We start from the raw sequence: 27,070 nt of genomic DNA, 5'->3' as shown, positions 1-27,070 counted from the left end.
TCCTCCACAACTTTATCTGTGAGAAAACTGAGGCTCAGAAAGGTTTTATGATTTGCCCAGGGAAGCATGGAAACTAAAACCCAGAACTTTGACTACAAGTTCATTGCTCATGCAGCTTTATCACAATGCCAGACTTAAACATACGCATAAGGAACTCAAAAATCTGCTGTGGAGTTCTTCGCTTATTTATGAAGAACATCTGTTCATAATTAATAGCATGTGGAACACTGGGCATGGAGAAGAGAAGGAAGGAGTACCAGAAAGCCCTTTAGGGCCTCAAGCTGCCTAAATCTAAACTTTCCTGTTTCGAGAACACTAAAAGCTCATTCAGTGGGAGGGGACACGAAGTCTAGGTGATAGAGAAGCATTTTGGGAGCTCTGAATTCCTAAATGTACCCTGGACCACCAACAGAAAGCTGGGCTGGTAATACTGACTTCTAGGATTGAAGGCCTGCTATGTTTTAGGCACCACGCTAGGCTCTTTCCGCACCCCGTTCCTATCTTCCTCATGGTCCTTTGGGCACATAATAGAATCCCTATTTTACAGATGAGTAAATTAGGCTGAGAGATGAAATGACTTCTTCAAATCCTCCAAGTGATACAGCGGCAGACTAGGGATGTGAATCCTGATTGGGGTGACTTCAAGACCATTGTTTAATCTATAGTAATAGAAAGCAGATCAATGGTTGCTTCAATGAGGGACCGGGGACAGCAGGAGGAAGGGCTGACACAGGAGCACTGGGAAACTTGGGAGCTGATGGATATATTCACTATCTGAATAGTGGTGATGGTTTCACAGGTGTGTATGTATGTCAAAACTTAGCAAACTCATTACATTTGCGTCATTTATTATCAATTTTACCTCAATAAAGCAGTTTAGGAGGGGAAAAAACACATTGTTCTTTTTACTAACCACTGACCATGACCCCAGAATATCTGTCCTCACAGTGTGTCTCATCACAGGGAAACCAGGCCAAACAGTTCTTTCCCTAACCAATTTAGTTCTGAGTTTATGCACACTATTAGTAAAACATCACTGAACGAAGTTTTAAGTATCTAAGAGTAACAAATTATTTCTGAACGCCCTACAGTACTTCAGAATACATTTCCATACAAATAAAATGTTAATTACAAAATGTAGCCTGGTAAAAGGATAAAGAGTAAAGGCTCTGGCATCACAGAAACCTGGACAGAATCCCATCCTTGGTTCTTACAATTCAATCTAGTCAGGTTGCTGAACCTGTGTCCTGTTCCACATTTATAAAAGGAAAGTGATAATAACAAAGCTACCATTTACTGAAATCGTACTATATGCCAAACACCAAACTAAGCATTTTATCTAATTAACTCATTTAATCCTCCCAATGACTATATACAGTCATGCGCCATATAACATCTCAGGCAATGAAGAACCACATACACGATGCGGTCCCGTAAGATTAGTACCATACAGCCTAGGTGTGTAGTAGGCTTTACCATCTACGTTTATGTAAATACACACTACGATGTTCGTACAACAACAAAATTGCCTAACAATGCAATTCTTAGAATGTGTCCACATCGTTAAGCGATGTTTGAGTATACTGTAAATACCACTATATCCCTATCTCATAGATGGATAAAATAAGTTATAGAAAAATTAAGTAACTTTGAAAGTCACACAGCCAGTAGGTGCAATGGCTATGATTTAAACTCACCTTGCAAAATTATTCTGAGGAATAAACTTGAAAAAGGAAGTAAAATACTATCAGTGTTATAGTATAGTGTAAAAGAGAGAATACCCCCTCTATGCTTTAAAGCAAGCTTCTCTAAAGAAGTCTACTGTATTGAAAGGAAAAATTTTTTTTAAATATTCTACAAATTAAACTTTTAACTGATTAAGGCTAGTGGTGCGCACTTTACCCAATTTATCCCTAAATCTCAGTATGCAAAATAACTATTATTTTTCTCTGCTTTACTGATGGGGAAAGTGCAATTCTGAAACGTTAAATAACCTTCAATGGCGGCACAGACATTAAGTCTTCTGACAAGTAATGGAGCTCTTTTCAGTTCAGCTTGTTGCCGTCCAAGCCACTCAGAACAACACTCAATATTTTTGCAGAGACCACTCCTTGGAGCATCTTAATCAGTATCTTCCATAACAGCACAGAACTAAAGTTTCATGAATTCTGGACTTAAAACTCTTTGTCCTAACTCATGAGATTTACACTGTTAGCACTTCACAAATGACATCTACACACTAATATAATCCAATGTTCTTCTCACTTATTTCTGGTTTGGGTAAGAAAACTGATGCTCCAATCTATCAAAATACTATTATCAATGAACAAGTAAAAAACAAAAACCAGGATGTAATATTTGTATAGCACATTTATGAAGTTCTTTCACATGTATTAAATCCCCACAACTTTCAAAGACAGACACGAACATGACTATCCTCACTTTACAGGGGAAAAAACTGAGATTCAGAGTGCGTAAACACCTCGTCCCAAGTCAGACAGCTAGTAAGTGGCTGAGCTATGGTTCAAATCCAGATGTTCTGACTCTATACTCAGGATCTTCCACACACAAGACCTAGTCTTCTTTCAGAAATAAGCTCATGTATCTACTCCTACAAGAACTCTTCCCGGAAAAAGGTATTAACGCCTCCCTCTCTGCTAGTTATTTTACAGCATCCACACACAGTGAACTGTAACGTTATTTGTTTATAATGTCTCCCTTGCATCTGGGAGCTCATTGGAGACAGAGACCACACCTCACTCATCTCTGTATCATCAGAACCTACCTAGCACAGAGCCTGACACTCACGTTAACTAAATGAATGCATGCATAAATGATTACTTTTGCCTGCTATTAAGACTCTAATCAGCACAATATTTTTTGGAAGCTATAGTTTAAATCACCTGTCAGGAACTACTAAGGGCTTAACAGGGCAGTCATAAAAACCCCACATTTCTTAAAGTCTCAGTCATCCAACCACCGTAACAGACAAGTCAAATCTTATACTTACGTTCAAAAAAATCAAATGCACAAGCAGAATATTGATAAAATGTGGTTTTGTAGCATTTGTTTTATGTTATCTAAAAGTTAAAACTGACCAGAAAAGCAATCATAAGGCCCCAACTTCTCCATTTACCACTGTGACCTTCATTCATTCCAAGTGAGATTCCAGGATCTGTCACAAATCAAGTTCTTTCTGAGTATCCACATGTCTACCGTGTACGTAGCTCCACTGACCCAGCTATGGGCGAAGAACAGATGAAAGCTACGTGAGAGTGGGCTGAACACAGGGGAGGTAGGGGGAGGTGTCACAAGAGAAAAGCCATTGTATTAAAACTCAGCCTAGAACAACACGGAGTAACATTGACTGGTTGGGAAATTACAGCTGCTAATGGACCAGCCTGAAACTATGGATTCACTCAACAAGAACTTACTGATGCCTGTTCCACGCAAGGTCCAAAAACGGGTTCATGAAAATAAAAGGATGATCGGATACAATCCATGCCCACTGCAAGTGAAGAAGACCAATAAATAATAAATACATGGATAATTATAATCAGGGCAACCCAGAGATGGGGCACCCAATCCCACCCTGGGAAAGAAAGGACAGCTTTCTGCAAAAGGTTAACTCCTAGGCTGAGCCTTAAAGGCTGAGTAGGAGTTAGACAAATTAAAAGTTACAAAGAGACGTCCAGGCCCAGGGAGGAGCACGTGCAAAGACACCGAAACAAGAGGCATGCCAAATCTGGAGAACTGCAAACACAGTAGAGTGTACACTTCATTAGTACTAGAGATAAAATGTGCAAGCTGGGAAGAGAGACAAACAATGAATGACACTGGAGAGGGAGTGAGGGAGCAGATACTGAACTAACTGCCTTATACACACACTAGGGAACCTAGCCCACCCCTCAAAGGTGTTAAGTATTCAAGAGGTCCCTGCTAACTCCCATCTAGAAGACAGTGTGTCTACACTGACACCTGGCTGAAGGGCAGGCAGGCTTTCAGATATGCTCATTTATAATGGATACTTGGCTTTCCCCTCCGTAACTCCACAGCCTGACCAAAATGTACTGTGACAGCTATAAATCTCAAAAATATGGATGATATTACCACCAATATGAATAAATGCAGAAAAATTAAAAAAACACACTCCTCTTCTGGTTCTGGGGCAGGGTACTATGGAGAAATATTGGATCCTCTCAGTGATGACTGCTATAGTGACAAAAAATTTAGAAACGGGTGTTTCTCACAAGCACTGACATTTTTAATTTAGAAAGAACCATCAACCCCAGTGAACTCTCCAGAACAATCTACCCTGTTTCAACTAGACTACAAAATTTTAAAAGTTGATGGAGAGTCAAGGCCATACCATACCTGCATTGGTTCACCAAGAAATCCAGGCAAAATTAGAGCTTCATTGCCAGGAAGACCAAGTAAAGTACAATCAGAGAACAAATCCAAAAGACAAAACCCAATAAATTCAGTGCTTTATTTCTCTAATAAAAATGCTTTAAAAGCCACAACATTTTTCCTTCTTCTCCCTTTTTTTCTTTTTTTTTGAGGAAGATTAGCCCTGAGCTAACTGCTGCCAATCCTCCTCTTTTTGCTGAGGAAGCCTGGGCAGAGCTAACATCTGTGCCCATCTTCCTCTACTTTATATGTGGGACGCCTGCCACAGCATGGCCTGCCAAGCAGTGCCATATCTGCACCCGGGATCCGAGCTGGCGAACCCCAGACTGCGGAAGTGGAACATACGCACTTAACTGCTGCGCCAATGGGCCAGCCCCCTTCTTCACATGCTAAAAGTCACATTAAATCCCGTAGTTCATTCTAGAAGGATAATATGAACAACAGCTTCCATTTATTGAGTAATCAATATATCCCAACACTGTGGTAAGTCCTTTATATGAATTACCTCACTCAATCCTCACAACTACCTTGGAATTATGTACTACTATTATTGCCCTTCCCTTTTCAAAGATTAAAAAAAATGAGACACAGAAAAGTGAAGTAACTTGCCCAAGGTCTCCTAGCTAGTAAGGGTGGAAAGCCAGGGCAAAATAGATGTACTACCTATTTCTGAAGACATCATTAACAATCTAAGGAAAACTCATCCCATTAGATCTCTTCGATTCCTAAATATCCAAATTATTTAAATAGTTTCACAGAGTTTATCATTAAGAAGACTGACCCTTTCCCCTAGCAACAAATGGTGACCAGACCAAACTTGGTAGCACCAATCTACACAGCCGCCCAGAGGTGTTAGGTTATATCCTACTCTGTAAAAACTGGTTCACTCAATTAGCACTGACTCAATTATACAACAAAAATGTACTAAGCCCTACTAGGTTGCAGGGATCAAGGATACACAAATAATCAAGGAGACGCTGTCCTTGGAAGACAGCATAGCACACAGGAAAAAGGACTCATAGGCTTTGGAGGCAGAAAAGTCTGGGGATAAACCCCACCTTAGTCACTTAGTGGCTGGTAGTCCTGAGCAGCCTCCACATCTCTGAGCTTAAGTTTTCTCACGTACAAAATAAAATAATTATGACTACCCTACAGGTTAATTGTAAGTTTAAATAAGATAACACACATAAAGGGTCTAGCACCATGTAAGCAAAATCAATGTCAATTCTTTTCCCCCAGAACTAAGGTTCCAGGCTGTAGGGTGCTGCTGAAAGGTAAAATAAGGCTCAGTCCTATGACTTGTCTAGCCTGCCTCTTCCATTCTCCTCTGCCCAACACAGCAAAAAACCAAAGGCATTATAAAACAAGATTACTTGCCTGTGCCTTTATCTGCATCTTTTTCTTTTTCTACTGCAAATGCTCCAGCTTAAGGGCAGGAAGACTAAATACACCTAGAAAACCACTTTTATGCACAGCTATACACAGATCTCTAAAGGCCACTTCATACCTTTCCTTCACCACAAAGTGGTGAAGAAGCAGCAACAAGCCCAGTGATTTTCTAACATCCTGACAAATTCGTAAAACTGCTCACTCACCGCTGAAGAGTTTTGATTCTACCAAGCCGAGGAAAAACCAGCTGCATTCATGCTGGCTTTCAAAACAGTACGTTTAGTAAAGGTTTAACAAGACCACCTATTCCCCGAATAAGAAATAAAGCTTGGAAACATAATCATACTAATAAATAAAAACATACCATCTTATATTGAATCAAGGCAGTGACAGCAACTGTAATAGTGTCACTGCATTCTTCATAGCCATGCCAAAAAAAGTGAGCTAGTTTCAGTTTCACTAAAGAATGTTCTTGATGCAGCCACAGAAATTATTAACTTTATTAAATCTCAATCCTTAACTACACATCTTTTCAATATTCTGTAATGAAAGAAAAAGTACACATAAAGCACTTCTACATACCAAAGTACCAAGAGTTGTCACAAGAAAAAGCACTAACGCACTTGTGCAACTGAGTTGCAAGCTGAACTAGCTGCTTTTTTCATGAAACACCATTTTTAGAAAGAACGACTGGCAGACAAACTATGATCATTCAGACTTGGATGTTTGGCAGGCATTTTTTCAAAAATGAACAATGTGAGACTCTCACTTCAAGGAAAACAACTGTCAGTATTTGTTGCCAATGATAAAATTTGAGCTTTCAAGTGAAAATTAGAAAAGACTTGTCTGATGAGATTGGTGGTGATATTAACAAATGTGATTTTTTTACATTTTATAACAGAATGTGTTAACGTTTAGAAGATCCATATAACTCACTGAACCAATATTTTCCTAATGACCAACGAATGATGCTACAAAATCATGCACAGGTGAAGATTCATTCAAAGTAAAAAACAGACCAATTAATTTTAATGTAACAGAGCATGAAAAGCTCACTGATATGGTTTCAGAGTCCGCAAGGCAATGGACCTTTAAGAAACTACCAGTTGTCAAATTTTGGTATAGTACTGAACAAGAATATCCATAATTAGCTAAAAAGGCAATTAAAACATTCCTCCCTTTTCTAGCCACATATATATGTGGGACTGGATTTTCTTTATATACCACAAACAAAACAACCAATTGCAACAAATTGAACGTAGAAACAGATATGTATTCAGTCAGAAAGTAAAGAGATTTGGAAAAATGTAAAATATTATTCCTCTAATTTTTTTGGCTTGGAATAAAATAGTTATTTTCATTAAAATAAGCTGAAGTTTAATAGGTTTATTTTTTAAATAAATTAATAAATACTTTTTAAACTTCACAGTTTTAATTTTTAATACAGTAAATATTGATAGATATAACTCACAAACAAAAGCTCTTTGGGGTCTTCAATAATTAGTAAGAGTGAAGACACCAAAATGTTTGAGAACTATTGCTATATAGCAACAAGCAAGAAGAAACTGCTCCTACACATAAGAACATAAATGAATCTTACAAAGCTGAGTGCAAAAAGCCAGTCATACCTTATGCAAGTTCATAAACAGGCAAAAATAACCTTTGGTATTGGAAGTCAGATTATCGGTTACCTTGGAGAAAGTGGTAAGGTTCCCTTTCTTGATCTGAGTGCTGGTTACACGTTTTGTGCACTATTTTCTATATATGTTATATATACCTCAATAATATTTCTTTTTAATTTACATTTTCTATATAAACGTATACCCATATACACATCTGCTTCAGGCTCACCTACGGAAGTTCTATCAGCACTGGCTGGGGCAGAACAAGGACATGTCTTTTTTTTTTTAAACAGATCCTCAGGTGATTCTAATGTGTAGCCAAGATACTGCTCATCTAAGTAGGTTGAAAAATACTGATCTAAGAGTTTAATACCAGGGAGCTTTATATACAGTACAGTAAAAAGAACAAGATCTTTGGAGCAAGGCAGATCAGGTTTTTAATAAAAGCTTCTCTTTTCTTACTAGTTATGTAACCAAATACAAGCTACTTAACACGCAGGCCTCAGTTGCTTCAGTTTCCTCTTCTGCAAAATGCGCACAATACTCTATACCCCACAGGTGTAAGGATTAAATTATATAAGGGAAAGAAGGCACCCAACATATTGCCTACCACAGATTGTCAAATATTAGGTCCCTTTTGTCTTTCCATCCTTATCCTCTTCTAGTCCTAAGGCCTAAGACAAATAACCCTCTTAGATCTTGATTTCTTCATCCTTAAAGTGAAAGTAATGCAACATGACCAACTTGTGCACTGCAGATCAAATAAAATAGCATAATTATATTTGCAGAAATACAAATAGCATAATTATATTTACAGATAGGATTTTTGTTATCAACTCAAAATAAAAGAGGGAGGAGGACATGTTAGAAAACTAGGATAAGTAGAAAAATTATAAAGTAGAAGCTAGAAAATATGAGCACCAGCAGAAACTGTCAAGCTTGAAGGACATGATCAGAAGGCAAATCAAGATCATAATCTTGAGTCAGCCAAAGATTGAACTTTACTGTGAAAAATATATCAGCCCAGGTTCCGTCAAAATGTCTGTATCTAAGAAAAAGCACAACCATAAAAAAGGCATATTCTGAAACACGTGCCTAAATGGGGGAGGAGGGGGGTTGTATTGGAGCTTTGTGAACAAGGTGTTCTTACAGCATCTTCATAAAGAGATCAATAGCTCATTTAATAAAATGTTAAATTTCTAAATAAACAGAGTATTTTGACAAAAAAAGATTCTGTACAATTGTTTTCAATACTAGAGATACGCATAACTGCCCAGGGAACTAAATTTTATAATAAAAGAACAAGAAATACGAACTTGCTTTAGTCTCTTTGCTCTTCAATATTCTACAATTCAAGTTGGATTTCTACAACATACCAGGGATTGTCAAGCTATGGCACACACATGGCCTGTTTCTGTATGGCCTGTGAGCTAAGAATGAAACAAAGGAGGAGGGAAGGAGGGAGAAGATGGGAAGGAGGAGGAGGAGGAAAAGAAGAAGAAATAACAGAGACTGTATGTGGCCCACAAAGCCTAAAATATTTTTTACAGAAAGCATTTGCCAACCCCTGAGCACACCATCTTTCTGTCTTCTAATCTGAACTTTCTGCTATACATACATCATCATCATCATCATAGCCTTTACCAATCCAATTAAATTCTAAATTCCATTCTAAATAAATAAGAACCTACAGCTGGAAAACACATATCACCTTACTTCTCATTAGAATTATCATGCTACTGGTTTGTCAGCTATCCTTACTAGGGTCAGTTCAAAAACTAATCACTCACTACTTGCAAGGCACCCTCCAAGAGCTAGGACTATAAACATGATTAGGACACAGTCCCTGAGCCTAAAAAAATTATAGTTAAGGAGCAGACAAAAGTTAATTTTCCTGAAACAGGGCAAGTACTATAAGAGAGGCATGTATTGGTTGCTCCTAGTGAACAAAACAAGGGCACTTATGACAATCTTAAGCATTCTGAAAGGTTTCTTAAAGGAGATGCACTCAACCCAGAGGGATAAATAAAAGGAGACACAGCATGAGCAAAGGTGTGAACCTGCAAGATTATCTATAGAAAAGACACGTGCTCAGTATTACCAGTGATGGGAGATCAGGCAGGAGGAACACTAGGGACAGGTCACAGAAGGCCTCATGTGTCAGACTAAGGAGCTTAGACTTTAGAGCCAATGAAGGGATTTAAGCAGGGGAGTGACTTGGACATATACACCTATTGGGCAGATGTTCTGGCTGCTGGGTGGAAGATAAGTTCACTACACAGGTGGTACAGAAACCAGTTTGAAGGCTACTGCACTCGTCCAGGTGAGATTAGGGTCTGAGCTAAGGTGTTAATAGTAGGAAAGGGGAGATGAAGCCCAGAAATATTTAGAAAGATTTATTTTTGGCTATGAGAGATAAGGGAGAAGAAAAGACTAATGGCACAGAATCGTATCTTGGATGACTGGACGGATGGCAGTGCCTTTAAGTTAGGACAAAACTACAGGAAGAGGGGCTGGCCCCATGGCCAAATGGTTAAGTTCACGTGCTCCGCTTCGGAGGTCCAGGGTTTCGCCAGTTCGGATCCTGGGCATGGACATGGCACTGCTCATCAAGCCACACTGAGGCGGCGCCCCACATGCCACAACTAGAAGGACCCACAACTAAAAAAATATACAACTATGTACTGGGGGGCTTTGGGGAGAAAAAGGAAAAATAAAATCTTAAAAAAAAATACAGGAAGAGATGATTTTAACTTTGTGGGGGGGCGGGTTACTAACTGGCGTAAGTCAGAAGTAGATGGGGAAAATCAGTTGTCTTGGACCTACTGAATTTGAGGGTCACTGAACCGGGTGAATGTGGGTGGCCAGCAGCCAGTGAGATAGATAAGTCTGGAGCTCAGGAGAGAGCTCTGAGCTGGAGATGGATTTGAGAGTCATCAGCATACAGGTAGCAGTTAAAACCAAGAGAGTGGGCAAAACCACTCAAGGAAAGAATCTTAACAAATCCAGTGAGCTAAGCAGCCAAATCTAAGGAATATCGACATTTACTGAGAAAGCAGAAACAATAAAGATCTCTTCTTAAATTTCAGCCAGTTAGTTTAACAGCTTCAAAAATCTCTTCCATGGGGTCAGCCCCGTGGCCGCGTGGTTAAGTTCGCATGCTCCGCTTCAGCAGCCCAGGGTTTTGTCGGTTCAGATCCTGGGCGCAGACATGGCACCACTCATCAGGCCATGCTGAGGCGGCATCCCACACAGCACAAGCAGAAGGACCCACAACTAAAATATACAACTATGTCCTGGGGGGCTTTGGGGAGAAGATTAAAAAAAAAAGATTGGCAACAGTTGTTAGCTCAGGTGCCAATCTTTAAAAAAAAAAAACCAAAAAACTAAGAGGGAAATGACGATGTGTGTGAGGATAATGAAGAGCAAACATTGTATACTCCATTCTCCACTTCAATGAAGCCCCAACTGTTTCATTTTGAGCTAGCCATCACAACTAATGTGGAACCAGGTCCCATAAATTTACTACGAGAAAGTCCTCTAGCATCTTCTCCATCCCACTGTATCCAACAATCTTCAAGTTTCAAGGGAGAAACTGTGAACTGATCTTCATGTATTCCTCCTCCACTGGCAAAAGAACCCTTCAGAAAGGCAATAAACCAAATATGACAAGCTTTTTACCTCTCTGTAGGGTGCCCTGATGTAGTTTTGTAAACTAAGAGGGAAAAAAAAACCTTAACATTTAAACAGTCCTTTACAGTTTAAAAAAGTATTTTCACATTTATTATCTCATTTGTGCCCCATTTTACCAATTAATAAACTGAAGCTCCAACAGATGATTAATGAATTTGGATTTCAAATCTCTTAGACAAAAAATTCTTGGTGTTTAGATTGCTAAACTGCTATGTATAACTGAGGACTTCCTATTCATGGTATGCTCTGTACATCAGATGACAGACCCTCCTCCACAGTCAGGTGAGGACCAATGTACCAGGCTGCCTTTCTGCAAAGAGAAAGATGCACAAAATTTCTCACCACAAGAGTTAAGTGACTGCCAAAACATGACATGAAGCTCTAAGCTGGTATAACAAAGAATTAGTATCTAGTAAATAAAGAACTCCTGCCAATGAGAAAAAAGCTCTAAGACAGTGCTCTTTCACAGCCCACAAAGGCGGCTAATACTCCCCATTCCTATTTCCAAGTATGATTGAGCCACATCTGGATAATCTGATCATCCATAAACACAAACTGGCTTCCTCTTGCTATCTAGACTACGCACGTATGTATGTATAGACATGCATGCATACATACATATACTGAAGAATACATATATTTATGCATATATAAATAAGAAGTGTTGGGGCCAGCCCCATGGCCAAGTGGTTAAGTTCGCGCACGCCTCTTTGGCGGCCCAGGGTTTCACCAGTTGGAATCCTGGGCGCAGACATGGCACCACTTGTCAGGCCACGCTGAGGCGCCATCCCACATGCCACAACTAGAAGGACCCATAACTAAAATATACAACTATGTACCAGGGGGTTTTGGGGAGAAAAAGAAAAAATAAAATCTTTAAAAATTATATATAAGAAGTGTTGCTGGGTAATAGGACTATAGACAATAATTTTGCTTCCTTTCACATTTTTATATTTTTCGATTTCTACCATAAGCATATGTTACTTTAGTGGTGGAAGAAATAAAACTCTTGTAAAGAATAATAAGAATAAATAAGAATAAAGCAAATCATACAAGAATACTTATACTATGGTTCTATTTATATTAAATTGCAAGAGTAAAAAACATTGTTTAGGGGCCGGCCCCGTGGCCGAGTGGTTAAGTTCCTGCGCTCTGCTTCGGCGGCCCAGGGTTTCATCAGTTCGAATCCTGGACACAGATATGGCACCGATCATCAAGCCATGCTGAGGCAGCATCCCACATGCCACAACTAGAAGGACCCAACTAAAAATACACAACTATGCACCGGGGGGCTTTGGGAGAAAAAGGAAAAATAAAATACTTAAAAAAATATATATTATATTGTTTAGGATATGCACTTTTTTCGTAAAACTATAAAGAAAAGCAAGAGAATGATTCACACAAAATTCAGGAAAGTGGTTACCTCTGAGGGAGAGAGGACGGAGATTCAATTAGGCGGGGAATCCCAAGAGGCTTTACAGGTACTAGAAATCTCCTTTTTGTTAAGCTGGGTAGCAAAAACATAGGTCTTCAATTTATCATTCTTTAAATTGAAGATTTATGTTATATGTACTTTTATACATATGGCTTATTTCACAATTTAAAAACAAGACATAAACAGGGTTGAGGAATCAGATTTGGAGGCTGTAACTCAGACTCTTTCTTTCACTTATTGACTGTGTAACCTTAAGCAAGTCATTTAACCTCTCAGAGCAGTTTTTCCTCTTATTTTACAGATGAGGAAGCGAAGAGCTAACATATGTTTAGCACTTTACTGTTTAAAGCTCCTAGACTGCAGTACAAATATGCAAATATGCAGATAAACTATGAGATGATAATACAAAGTAATACATTCTTAATAAATAATAGAACATCACAGCGCTAAGAACTCAATGGTAGGACACACAAAGCTATTCACATTCTGGTCTCTTCCTGTCTAAAACTAATGGCAACAACTAAGATTTTTTAATGTGTACTATGTAATACACTGTGTTAAATGCTTTCCATGGATTATTTTGTTTAATCTTCAAACCAGCCTTATGACATTAGTTCTCTTATGCCCACTTTACAGATGAGACCATTGTGCCCAAGGTCACACAGCCAGTAGTAAATGGTGGACAGACTTCAGAACCCACACCCTTCACCACATTAGTTCTGCCTCACTTATCTCACTATATTTAAATCATCTATCCCTCCCACAACACTGAAAGCTCCTTGACAACTGTTTTTGTTCATTTTCATTTCCCCTGGCACTTAGCAGGCAATAAGTAAATAAACAAATATTGAACAAATATTTCGTATATGTACAGTGTTTTCAGGACATAAAGTTATTTCAGGACATGAACTGATTGGTTCCCCTTGACAGCCTTATAAAGTATGAACTTGTTTTGTTTTTTGCCCATTTTAACCATAATTAAGTGTACAATTCAGCTGAAGTAAGTACATTCACAATGTCGTGCGCCCATTCCCACTAAGTATGAAAGGTTGTTAATGACTTCTCTGAACTCACTCAGCTATCAAGTGGTAGGATGGGGATTTAAACCCAGGACTCTCGACCCCTAAATTCACAGGTTATTCATTCCATCAAGGTGCCTGTCTACCAATACCTCCATCAGCTCTCCTTCTCATCAGGACATCGGGGGAATCAAACGAGGTAAAGACACTAAAACAGTCTACATACATTTCTACTGCACAGGTGACCACAGCTGTGAGGGAAAAAAATCCACCAAGACATTTCTCCCAGGTGATTAACTTTCATTTTGAGCTTTCAAAAGCTGACTTTAATATAAATATCCCACCTCTAGATGAAGCCTGAAGATCCACAAAAGCAATGTCTGGACCCCAGAGTAAAGTTATGAGGAGAACTGCTTACATTAGTTAGATTACACTCTCATCAAATTACAGGTAACTGCTCAAACCTGATTTTTATTATAATACAGAAAGCTTCCTCATAACAAAACACTTTCAATTGCAAGGATAAGTCCAACCTGGCATCATTCTCCCCATTTTGGAATTGTTAAAAAAAAATTCTAAATATTGGGTATTTTTATGTGCTCAACTGTGAAAACCAAGGAAAGTGGTTTGCTTATGAGCTGAACTCTGAAGCTTGAACAAAAAAAGAATTATTTTGATCCTACTGGTGCCAATATTATCCTCTTTACATCCCTCCTCAATTTTTTTCAGTCTGAGCTCTAATCAACAGCCTCTTCATGTTTAACATATCATAGTTAATGCAATTAAGTCCTGAAAACCGTTTTCCTAAAGATGTTTCCTCCATTCACACTCCTCTCTACCTTCCAGCATCACCATTCTGCCATAAGAATGAGCATATCATTAAGCTTTAAATAAAATTTCTGATGAAGAGACAGAGATATTGTTCTGTAGTTAGTGCCGAGTGCCACATCAACAACATCCCCTAAAAAAATAAAAGATGATGCTCTATACTTTATTTATTCACATCTGACAGAATTCCGACCACCTGAATTCCTTTAGAAGAAAAGTCAATCTATAGAAATACGGTCCAATTACTTTAAATTTTATCAAGTAATGTCAAAAGAGAATCAAATGAAAAACTCCATCAATACCAAACCATCTCACCAATGAATATTTATGACATTTCCATATTTCCTGTCTTCTCTCTGTTTACATAAAGCGGTAGTGCCAAGATTCATCTCAGGATTATTAGCCTGCAATACAATGATGGGCCTAATTGCCTTGCAAACCAGGACACCAATAAATGGAGTCTTCAAGCAATCAATTTAAAGATGAGAAAAAAAAAGCCCTAAGCTCTTTCTGCATACATGCACGTTGCCTGACTAGGAAATAAATTCAGCCTCATATTCTTCAGTCTCATTCATCGGTTCTCAAGCAAGCCATGCTCCCTTAACTACCTGAAGCTCATCAAATCTATTTAACTCCAAATTCCAGAACTAATTTTTAAACGCACCAGGGGGAGGACAGAAAGGAGCAGACAGACATCATAGAGAAAGGTATCTATCACATTCCAGCTTGATGTTCCCCACCTTTAGTTGGAGAGTGGCTTTCTCCCCCCAACTTTCTTTTTATGATATATAAATAATAGAAGACACTCTCCCCTCCTTAATTCTACCTTAACTGAGGCCCCTCTCAACTTTACCCTTTGGGTTGATTTGCTTCCAAATATGATACTGATATAAATGAAACAGAAAGATTAAACTAACAGCTTAAGATGTCCTCTAGGAAAGAGAATCTTTAATGTACCTTCTCCCCTGCAAAGTCCCCTGTCTTACTGTCCCTCCCCCAACCACAGCCTCCAAAGCTGTCCATTTAAGTCCAACCCCTAACCCTGTTGTGTCTCTTGGAGGCCATCCCAAACCTTCCTCTCCAGAATCATCCAATCCACCTCTTCCCAGCACTGCTCACTGCCCCTCTCCATCCTCTCTGCCCCATCCATACCAACAACTCCATGTCTCCCACCCCTTAAATAACCTCTCTGCCACTTTACCATTAGCAACCACTTCTCCAATCCCCTAAGTTCATCTCAGACATTCCTTCAAAACTCCCACTGCCACCTTAGCCAAGGGACATTTTCTTCAAGATACCATCCCCCAACCTTGCTCACCACCTGCCACTATTCTTTCAGTGAATCCAGCTCAGCAGCATCTTCTGTGCCCTCTGCCTTGACCCTGCACCCAGGGAGCCACCATGCCCCTTCCCGTTGTTCTAAGACCACCCTAAATCTTATCTCACTGACCCCCCCCCCCACAATTTCAATCCTTGTCTGCCCATTTGGGGCCTAACTTCTAATTTATCCCCCTCCTGCCAGCTCACCATCACACTCTCCTCACTGAAAGTCCGACCCCCACCCCCCCAGCTCCTGTTCCAATCTTCAAAAGCACTCCCCAGGAAAACCCCAAATTCTACCCCCTTTGCTCTCCTAACCCACGCTATTCCATAAGTCTCCACCAATTCCACCACCCCCAGATGGCAAACGCCCACTTCAAGCTCAGGTCTCAACCCATGCCAAGCCCTTTACCCCCAGCTCCTACCACCTCACTTAGCCTGCCCCAGGTCCACCCCAAATTCCACCCGACTGAATTAACCCCCTCCAGAGTCCTACCCAACCCTGCAAGTCCACTCTCCATTGAAATCATCCCTCTACCCTGCATCCGGCTCGGATCCCAAGCTGTCAACTGCTCCAGGCCAACCCCAAATCCACCACCCTCATCCAGGCCCCTCCCCCATTAAAAGCCATCCCACTCCAGTCTCATCCTCCATCTCACCCAAAACCATCCCAAATTCCACCCCGACCCCCCCCACCCCACGCTCCTGTCCCAGGTCCGGTCATTCCCCATTAAAAGTCCCCTTCCCTTGTCCCCCCCGAAACCCGCTTGGGTCCCACCCTCACCCCACCCCCAGCCCGCGCCTGGACAAGTATCCCCTGCCAGCCCGCCGTTCCACTGCGACCTCAACCCCCTTCCGCCAACCCGCGCGGGGGTCTGCAGCCCCCACTCTCATCCTCCCCAGTACCACCCGCCCCGGCTCAGAGCGAGCGGACCCGCGGGGGGGGTCTCCTCACCGACGAGCCGCTGCAGGCGAAAACGGCGGCGGCGGTGGCCGAGGCGACGATGCCCTTGTCTTCTCTGGAGGCTACAGACGCGACGCTCTCGCTCCCTCGCCCGTGTCCAGTAAGGTGGCGGATGGCGCGCAGGGACCGGGAGCCTCCTCCTCAGCGACTCGGCTCTGAATCCTCTGCAGTAGCCGCCGAGGAGCCCGACGGGTGGGGGAGGGGGCGCTCGGCTGCGGGCGAGGGAGGAGGAGGCGGAGGGAGGGGGCGGGGGACCGCTGAGAAGGGCGGGGAAGGAGGAGCCGGTGCGGCGCCGCGACACGTCCCACAGCCTCAGTGCGCCGGGACCACAACTCCCGGCATGCCCTGCTCCGGCCCGCGCGCAGCCCGCGCCTCCGGCCTCACGCCCAGTGCGAAGGGGCCGCGCCCTCCGAGGTCACGGACAATGGAATAAAGCCTACCATCCGCGAGCTGCTTTTGTAGACTCAAAGACCCCTTATCAGGGAAGTTAGGTCACCGTGCGGCCCCATCCCGAAGTGGTGATGTTCGCAGCGTCCCCAACCACTTTACGTGCGCGCGCGCACTCACCCACACGCATACCGCCCCCTCAGCCTCCGCCCGCTGGACTACATTTCCCAGCGTGCCCATAGCCTCCCGCCCTCCTTCCGGCCCTTCTCAGACCTGGTACTACAGTTCCCAGGGAGTGTGGTTTCTGCGAAATGCTGGGAGATGCAGTTCTCAGTTCTTCCTCCATGTTAAGAAAAAGAAGTGAAAGAGGAAAAAGCCGACCCACCGAGGACAGGCTTAGATGGGCTAGATCACCTGTGAGTCTCTACTCTCTTCGCCATTCCGGCTGCCACTCTCTCACACCAGAACTAATGCAGCAGCTTCCTCCTGGTCTCCCTACAAATCTGAAGACGATTTGGCAATTTGAATCCACATATACAAAGGGCGTCCTTCTTGACTCAGCTCCATTACTTTTAAGAATTTACCTTAAAAAGATAACCGAACAATTTGGAAGAGATGAATGCACGAGGTTGTTATATGAGGTTGTTGATTACAGAGGGAAAAACGTAAATGTTCATCAATAGGGGGCTGGTTAAATAAATTATATATTCCAACAATGCAGTACTAAGCATCCATTTAAAGTAATGATGTAGATCTATTTACTGACATGAAAAGCTATTCACAATTTATTCTCTAGGGAAAAAAGTTGATTACAGAACAGCATGTTTAGAATGGTGAAATTTATGTGAAGTTTGAGACAGTATCGTATAAGCATAGAGAGTTTTAAGGAAAGAGGTTCCCCAAAATATTCTCTGTGAGTATCTTGGAGTAAAGGGTGTCAGATTTCAAGTAATTTCTATTTTCATATTACCTGAATTATTTAAAGGAAGCACATAATTTTTTAAGCTATAAGACTTCTGAAAAAATATAGTTTCCAAATCCAGCTACCTCTCTTTGCTGCCTAAAAGCTTTCCATGGCTTCCTATTGCCCTTGGTGATGCTCCAGGACTAGGCCTGTCTGGTTTTTCTGTGAGCTCAACAGTTCCACTATTAAAACAAATAATGGTGGTCACTTAAAATTCATAAAAGAACGTTAAGTTAGTAGGGAAGATTTTCTCAGTTTTTATTGTCCCTTCTCAAATTTTTCCTTCTTCTGGCATTTCCACACCTGATTCCTCCTGTTCTGCTCATTCTTGAAACTGAAGCCAAAGTCCTACCTTCGCTAGAACATATTTTAGGCACACTGATTTTCCTTCTATCTAAATTCTTAGAGTAACGGTTTCTAATCTGCGGGCCAGAGATCACTGTGGGGAAGGGGAGTGAAGAGGAAGGAACAAAGTTATTGTGAAAGGTCTACAAAGCTCTACTTAAACAAAGCGTTGTCTGTAGACTGAATAAATGTCTTACACTTAAAAAACTTTTTTCCTCCTTTTGTGTCCAGCTCTCCTAGAAAATGGAATATCATATCAGATGATCTCTGATTTAGCATAAATCCTGTGTTCGATTACAGTATTTAGATTTTATATGTCATTATTCCTTGGTGTTCTGCAAGAAAGACCAGAACATTCAAGCTCCACTAGCCAGCCCACTGGAGAATCACAGGCCTACTGGAGAAAGCCCAGGTTGCCTAGCTCAGGGGTTAGCTTGGGCCACAGTCCTGCTTCAGCCGATCTCTTCAGCTTCACCCCACCTAAACCTGGTTACACTCCTATCCCTTGACTCATTTTCCCCAAATATAGCAGGCACTGTCGTTTTCAAACTGCCTATCTTGTTTTTCATCCTGTTCTCCCAGCCTTAAAATCCCAGCACAACTCCTCCCCGCCTCCCTACTCTCCCCCCATCCCCGCCCCACCACCCGCCTAAAGCCTAGCCCCTCTGCCTTTTCTGAGAATAGTTAAGAAAAGTGCCTATGACATGTTGGCTATGTCCCTTCCCCTCTCTGAGGGTTGCACTGGCCATCCCTTCTTCTAACTTTGTTCACTCCTTCTCCTCCTCCATTTCCCCGCTTCCACTGTCAGAAAGTGGAGGCTGGGAGGTCAAAATTAGAAGAGGTCTGGTCTGTCCAGCAAGTAAAGCATTATCTGAGCTAGGGAAATAGGTATGAGGAAACTTACTGGACTAGGAATCGGGGAATCAGATCCTAAATTAGACCTTGCATTGAACTTGCTGAGTGTCCCTTAACTTTTCTGAACCTCAGTGTTTATGTCTGTAAAATGGAAGGAATGATTCCTAACCTCTCACCTCATAAGGTTATTAGGAGAATCCAATAAAACAATGGGTATGAAAGTGCTTTGAAGACTGTAAAGTGCCCCTTATAGTCCAAACTATTCATCTGAGAATTCTTTTTCCAAATCCCTGCCAAATCTTGGCATGTAAACTTTTTACTGCAGCTTATATTCTTACTAATGAATTTTTAAAGTATTTAAGGAACTAACTCCATTAAGCCAATCTAATTACTTGATAAATTTTCTATGTAACACAGCCAAACAATTTCTCACTTTTCTAGATTTTTTTCTATGTTGAATTTTCTTCAAGATATATTCTTTATCAGTTTTCCAAGAAAGATTTGATTCATCAAACAATTGCCTTTTATCTTTATCAATGTTTACTGATCACTGCTTCAGCTGTTATGAAATTTCTAGTCATTATTTCCATCAAGTCCACCTTTTCCTGGGAGCAATTTGAGCCATTGTCAGTTTTATTTTGTGTTGAATACTTCTACCAAGTGGAATTTTCCCAGGGGTCAACTTTGCAATGTTCAATGTTACCAACAAAGATGGGATCATTCAGTTTGCTTTTCCATCCATAATAAATTTTTACCACGTGTAGTTTTAGCCATTGTCAGTTTTATTTTGTGTTGATTATGTCTACCACATCCAATTTTTTCTGCAACCCAACCAAAACAAACTCAGGGTCAAAATAGCAGTGTCAAAACGCTATCCATTGCCTATTACTATCTGATTAACTTGGACTGTGAAATGGTTTTGTCCTAGCTATGTTAATGAGCTGGCTTCGAGCTCTCTTTCAGAGCATCTCGTTGGGAACCTTGGCACACGTGTGTGGGCTGGAGTATTACTTTAAGAATTGCTTTAGAATTGCAGGAAAATGGACATTAGAGACGATGCTAGGAGAACTGATCTTTAAAGAGCCAGGTGCAGTGCTGATGTCTAAGATCCATTATCTTTAATCCTTTAGCCTAAACTTCTTTCACATGCCGTTTTATAGTGGAGGAAATTGACACCCAGAGAGAGGAAGAACTGGCCAAGTTAGGATCAGAAACCAGACCCTGGTTTAATTCTCAGTTAGTGCAATTTGAATGATTATACGTTCCAAAGTTATCTAATTTAATTTTTTGACTTTTGCAATCATCTTGTTGGAAAAATTAAATTATAATTTTTGAGGTTAGCTGAGATACAAAACAAGAGAAATACTCATGAATATAAACAAAGCGTTCTTAAACAGACTTTTGTGACAGCAAATGAGGCAAAGAGTACGAAAATGTTTTGTAAATGACCCAAACCTGGGCAAATGGAAGTTACTGCCATTTGTGATGAAGGCTGTGATATAAACCTGTTATGCCAGGTTGACAGACTGCTAGAAAACCGATCACACACACTAACATTCAACAGATGGGATTCAAATGCCCACCCTAGTATTAATTCTAATAGCCAATATTAGAGGAATAAGACTGCATACTGCCTATCCTTTTAAGACCAAATTCAGACATTAGGAAGCCTCGCCTGACCCCCAGTTACATGAGGAGCCCACTCACCGCCATAGCATGCTCACCCAGTATGTCCATTGTCTGTTTACTGCCCTCAAGGATAAGGACCAGTGTGGTCTGGTCCATCTCTGTGGCCCAGAGCGAGTTCAGCTTGGAGCTTCCAACAGAGTAAGGTTTCAATAAATGGTGGTTGAATTAATCAACCAATCAATCAATTGGCATGACAAGTATATAGACTATATAGATAATCAGTTAAAACGACAAGGGAAATACCTCAATAATGCTGGGGAAAAACATTTTTTTAATGACCAGAGAAAAGTGCATGTTAGGTAAAGTTAAGGGGAAAAGTAAATCACAAATGAATCTGCACGAACTGAGTACAGCTAGCAAAGCTCCCATGCAGCAGCAGCAGTCTGAGGAGAGAACCTTTATGTCCTGGGTTCAGATCCTGCCTCAGCTAGGATTGGGTGTCCTCAATCAAGTTGGTCCCCTCCTGCACCTGTTTCCTGGCTGACCTTGCAGAACTCCCAGGGCAGATAAAAGACTTAATTAAAGTACCAGATGCTTTGCAGCTTTGCACGGTGTGAAGAGCTGACAGAGGTGAGGGTTGTTACTGACAAAGTTCCGAAGTGAACTTGGAGAGAAGTTTACATTTAGGCGATCCTTTATATAAAGCTACTCAAGTTCATAAACCCAAGAAAAAAAAAGCGTACTAATTACAATGAGTTGAATTGTGTCTCCCAGAAAGATACGTCCACGTCCTAACCCCCGTACCTGTGAATGTGACCTTATTTGAAGGTAGGGTCTTGGCAGTTAAGAATCTCAGAGTGAAATCAATGCTCAATTTAGGTGGGCCCTAAATCCAGTAAGTGGTGGTGTCTCTAAGAGAAAGGAGAGGAGGCTAGAGACACAGAGACCCCAGCGGGAAGGCCATGTGAAGACAGAGGCAGAGATGTCGGCTCCAAGCCAGGGAACACCAAGGCTTGCCAGCAGCCGCCAGAAGCTAAGAGAGAGGCATGAAGGGGTTCTCCCTCAGAGCCTCCAGGAGGAACCAACCCTGCCCACCCCTTGCCTTCAGACTTCCGGCCTCTCGACTGGGAGAGAATGAATTTCTCTTGTTTTAAGTCAGTTTGTGGTAATTTGTTAAGGCAGCTCTAGGAAACTAATATGCACATTAAGTTGGAAACCCAAGTAATTAAGTAATTAGCAAATATATTAAGTCCCCTAAATAGATTCACGGAAGTATATTTTGGGAAATGTTTATCAGTTCCATTTAATTTGTCATCTCTACCAGCAGCTATGGAAAATTGGTATTAACATCCGCTGTCTTTGAATCTGTGCCTTTGCTCTTTTGAACCCTTATTGCACTCTTAGTTCTTGCCCTGTCTCCCCGGATGGCCCATACTTCAAGTTAGCATGAACAACTCTGGTGTCATACGAAGTGCACAGACATAGGGAGGCCAGATCTGTTCTCATATCCCAGCTCAGGCTCTTAGAGGTTATGACCCTGGGAAAATCATTTCTCCTTGGTGGACCTTCCTGTCCTCAGCTGTAAGATGTGACCAGCGTTACCTCCTTCACAGGGTGAAATGAGTTAGTTCATGGAAAGCCCAGTGTCTGCCCCAGAAGTTTCATAACTTTGCCTCGTCCAGAGAGCAAAAGAGGTCTGCTTTTCATTTTCTTTTTTTCCTTTCTTTCTTCCTTTCTTTTTTTTTCCTTTGTGAGTGATGTTTGGATGGTGGGGGAAGGGGAGTAGGAGCCACCAATTTTCACTTCAACTAGAAGGTGGAAAAGCCTTCCAGAAAAGAGTAAGAACAAAGGGGCTTTTATTCCCCAAAGAGCTGAGGGTCCTCTGGCTGGGGTCTATGGACCCTCATGGAAGAAGATGGACGTTGTTGGATATTATTCATTATTCTTTCAGCTTAAGGTACTGACCGCAGATCCTTTGCCGATGCCAGAGCTCAGGGGTGAATCGAAGATGGCCTTGTCCCCAAGGAGCTCACAGTCGAGGGGAGCACACTGGCATACAGTTACATCCCAGTGTCATCAGTGCCATAGTGGAAGAAAGCAAGGGGGGCCCAGAGGGAACACCTAACCCAGGCCAAGAGGTCAAGTATAAGCACAGCATTGCCACCTGCAGATTCTCCTCAAGACACTAAAAGCTCCATGACGGCCAGGATTTTTGTCTTTTTTTTTACTGCCGTATCCCCAACACAGTAACAGTGCTAGGCACAGAGTAAGCACTCGGTAATATTTGTAAAGTGAATGAATATAAATTGTCACATTACACCAGACCTCCTGCCCCTACAAAGCCTTCTCCAACTGCCCAGCCTCTCAGTTTTATTTCATATCCATTCATTCATTTATCGAGCTTTTCCTAAGTCCCCACCTTTTACCAGATATTATACTGGGTTCTGGGTTCTGAGTCGTGAGCCAAAATACATAAGATTTCATGAAACTCACAGTCTAGGGAAAGAAAAACTTTCCCTATGTAACCCCCATGCTCCTTCAGCCCTGGCCCAGCTCGGCTGTGCCCTGTGTTGATGTCCCCCTTAGCTCAGCCTCAGGCTCCCGGAAAGCACCAGGTTTCATTCAGAAGAGGAGAGGTGGGTCCTCCCCCCAGCACTGTGCTGTCCACAGTCACCTGGGCCCCAAGGCAGTTGGGGCTCTTGTACCTGGAGCCTCAACGAGGCCCTCCTCCAGCTTCTGACTTGGCCCTGCTAACCTCCTCCAAGGATCACCAGCAAAGCAAGCCCCTTGCGCTGCCAAAGAAATGAGGCTGCCCTGCCCAGTGGCTCCTGCAATGCTGCCCGGGGCTGGGGATGGGTGAGGGGCATGTGAGGGGTCACTGGGACTCTAGTCACCAAATTCCATTCTGGACTGAGGAGGTCCTTTGGGAAAGGTTACTGAAGCAGAGACCCTTGTACTATTCTGTGAAGGATGAGGAGGAACTCAGCAGACAGTGAAGGGGCCTGTGGGGGGCAGAGGAAGCACTCTCTGAGTTCAGGAAACTTCAGTCAGGGGTTTTCAACCTTTTTTGTTCCGTTTTTGATCCTTTAGGCAGGCTGGGGAAGCCTATGAATCCCTTCTCAAAATAGTGATGTTAAGTGCATAACATAAAATACATAGGATTACAAAAGAAACCATTTCTATTGAAATATAGCTATCAAAATGTTTTAAAATCTGATCAGTAGGGGGCTGACCCCGTGGTCGAGTGGTTAAGTTTGTGCGCTCTCCTGCAGGCAGCCCAGTGTTTCGTTGGTTTGAATCCTGGGCGGGGACATGGCACTGCTCATCAAACCATGCTGAGGCAGCGTCCCACATGCCACAACTAGAAGGGCCCACAACGAAGAATATACACCTATGTACAGGAGGGCTTTGGGGAGAAAAAGGAAAAGAATAAAATCTTAAAAAAAAAAAATCTGATCAGTAATATATGTTTACTAATGAAATGACAAGATCTCACCGCCAGTTTAATAACCGCCACAATTTCAAAGTAGTGATGGACACAAACAATATTTCAAAATATCTGCGAGAACTGTAATGTGATGTGGAAACATCTGTGATTTCTGTTACTGATAAAGTCGCAGGAACTGCTAATTCTACTTGAGTTGTAACCTATATTCAAAGTGGAAGGAAATACAAAATTTCTGTGAAGATTAAGGAATATGAAAATGTCACTTTCCTATCCAAGATCACAGACCCCTGAGTCCTCTCCATGGACTCCCAGATAGGCCCCAGTCTTATGAACCTCTCTCTCTCAAGTAGTTGTATGCAGAGTACGTGGGAAGGGATGACAAAGAGTGGGAGTTTGTGTCTATGACAGTAATTTTTAACAGAGTGAGGGGCTGAAGACATAGTGGGATGCAGTTGGCGGAGACTAAGGAGCCAAATTGAATTCCAATCCTCCTCCCCTTCTCCATCCTCGCTCCACCCCAAGCCATCTGATCTTGGGTAAGTCATTTCACCTTTCTGCAAAATGTGGATATTCACACATACCTCACAGGGTTGTCATGAGAGTCTAATGTAAATTTCTCTTCAACCCTAAAACTCTGTACAGAGACAAGTATTTTGCATTTTGTTTTGTTTGTTTAGAACTGTATCATTTTGGTTCTTTATGAAAGAAGAAAGCTCCAGAAAGGTTGGCAAGAGGCACTTGTAGAGGGCAGCGATGAATGGAGCAGAGTGGACAAGATCAGGGAAGGAGAAGTTGTCTCAGGATGGAGCCATCTTAGCACTTCTCAGAGGATACACGTTAGGTGAGCAAAACAGTGCAGAGACAGCAGGACGGAGGCAGGAAAACCTCCAGAAGGGAAAAGTCTGGAAACCAGGGCACCCACGAAGGCCAAGGTCTGCCCAGATACCTATGGCCTGCTAATTGTTATCGATGAAATCCAAGAGGGGGAAAAGTCCTCAGAATAGGCTAACAATCACCTATGTACCCACTAGTCAGCTCTCATTGTGATCTTAAGGGCGGTGGTTCTTTTTTTCTCTAATTTTAGAAAGTCTTTATATATTGTGAACAATCACCCTTTGTCAGTAAAACTGATTTCAAAGAGAAGGAGAACTCGGTGCTCCTAGACCAAATCCATCCCTTCCAGCTCTCATATTTTCTTCTAGGCGTTTTGTTTTCTCCTAAACTTCTCTTGAAATATTCTAATCCTAACCTGGATGAGTTAAGGGGAAAAGAACTCTGCCTGCTTCTCACCCACAACATCCTGGGAGGCTGTTTGCTGGAAAGGCCATGAAAGGGTTATACTGAGAGGTATACTGAGAGGTATGGGTGGGGGAGAGAAGGCCACTGCCTTTGAGGGCAGTGAGAGAGAGGAGATTCCCAGAACTAGGCAGGTCTGGCGCCTGGACACGTGTGTGGCCTGCTCTCTGGAGGTGAAGGAGCGGCAGCGTATTGTAGACAGAAGGACGTTGGTATCCATGAAGTATGGGAGGGGACTCCCCAAATATTTTAATCTACGTAAGACCCTAGATCCTTTGTAAGGGAAGGAGCCCAAATATTGACTAAGATGTAAGTTCTGAGTTGGACTTAATTTGATTTACATTGAATAAAGTAATATGTCATTTCTTACTCCCCTCGGTGTGTGGAGTAAGATTCATACCCACTACAAGTCAACAGAAAAAATAGAACTGACAACAGCTAAATTGCACACAGTGAAATTACTTATTGAGTAAAAATTGATGGAAAAATCGAATAAATCTTCTTGAAAAAATGTAGATCTGCAAATTTTGTTCCAGGAAAAGTGGGCTTGATAGAAGATAGAAATAATGACCAAAAACTATAACTTACAATGACAGAGGCTGTAATTATTAAACTGTCATATGAATTTCTTAAATTGACTGATAATGCAAATCATTATAAGATTCATAGAGAAAACTGTTTTTCAGATGAAGATAATTATAGCTCAATTTAAGTGAAAATGGATAAGTTGGAAATAGATTTAATAGGCTGTGTAGAAAAATCAAAGGTATTGAGGTGACCTAATAGCATTTGTCCTGGGAAATATTTTCTCAGTGTAAAAGTAACCAATGTGATATAATTCCATCTAAAAATCTGTATTCATAAACGCAAGGCAAAAACCTCCTTAGGGTCAAAACAAGGGGCCAAATATCCTGACCTCTCTGCTGAAGCTCCTGGAGAGAAAACAGAAATGGAGACAGTGACCAGGCCTTTGCTGATCCACATTTTATTAAGATGCCGCTGATTCTTCCATCAATTTTTCATCAATAAAAGACTTCACTGGGGGCTGGCCAGGTGGCGCAGCGTTAAGTTCACATGTTCCGCTTCTCAGCGGCCGGGGGTTTACCGATTCCGGGTGCGGACATGGCACCGCTTGGCATGCCATGCTGTGGTAGGCGTCCCACATATAAAGTAGAGGATGATGGGCACGGATGTTAGCCCAGGGCCAGTCTTCCTCAGCAAAAAGAGGAGGATTGGCAGCAGATGTTAGTTCAGGGCTAATCTTCTTCTTCAAAAAAAAGATTTCGCTGTGTGCAATTTCACTGTTGTAAGTTTTATTTTTTCTGTTGATTATGTAGCGGTCAGTGCCCGTGTAGTGAAGGGCCTGCCTTGGGCCTTCTTTGTCCATCCATTGCTCCATCTGTCTGCTCAACAGTTATCCACCAAACACTGACTCTGTCCCAGGCCCTGGCGAAGGAATCAGGCCA

The 27,070-nt window shown here is 41.8% G+C and overlaps 1 protein-coding gene across 20 annotated transcripts in view; it reads right to left on the bottom strand.

Moving 5' to 3' along the window:
• Nucleotides 1-17,296, bottom strand: part of FAM168A (family with sequence similarity 168 member A) — a 185,379-nt gene extending 168,083 nt beyond the window's left edge. For 8 of the 20 annotated variants that reach the window (XM_070625901.1, XM_070625910.1, XM_070625903.1 and 5 more), the window contains exons 1-2: nt 16,672-16,870; nt 3,435-3,508 (exon numbers count right to left, since the gene is read on the bottom strand). In XM_070625901.1, the coding sequence (XP_070482002.1) occupies nt 3,435-3,503 (69 nt within the window). In that variant the 5' untranslated portion in view covers nt 3,504-3,508; nt 16,672-16,870. Of the gene's footprint in view, nt 1-3,434; nt 3,509-16,212; nt 16,283-16,671 lie in introns of those variants that run through there. The other 12 variants (XM_070625912.1, XM_070625911.1, XM_070625917.1 and 9 more) reach the window with 5 other exon arrangements.
• Between the last annotated feature and the right edge of the window lie 9,774 nt (nt 17,297-27,070).

Source organism: Equus przewalskii, chromosome 6 (genome assembly GCF_037783145.1).
Source record: "Equus przewalskii isolate Varuska chromosome 6, EquPr2, whole genome shotgun sequence".
In the NCBI taxonomy this organism is placed as follows: Eukaryota; Metazoa; Chordata; class Mammalia; order Perissodactyla; family Equidae; genus Equus; species Equus przewalskii.
The sequence above is the reverse complement of the archived record's forward strand: the minus strand, read 5'-3'. Positions and strand labels throughout refer to the sequence as shown.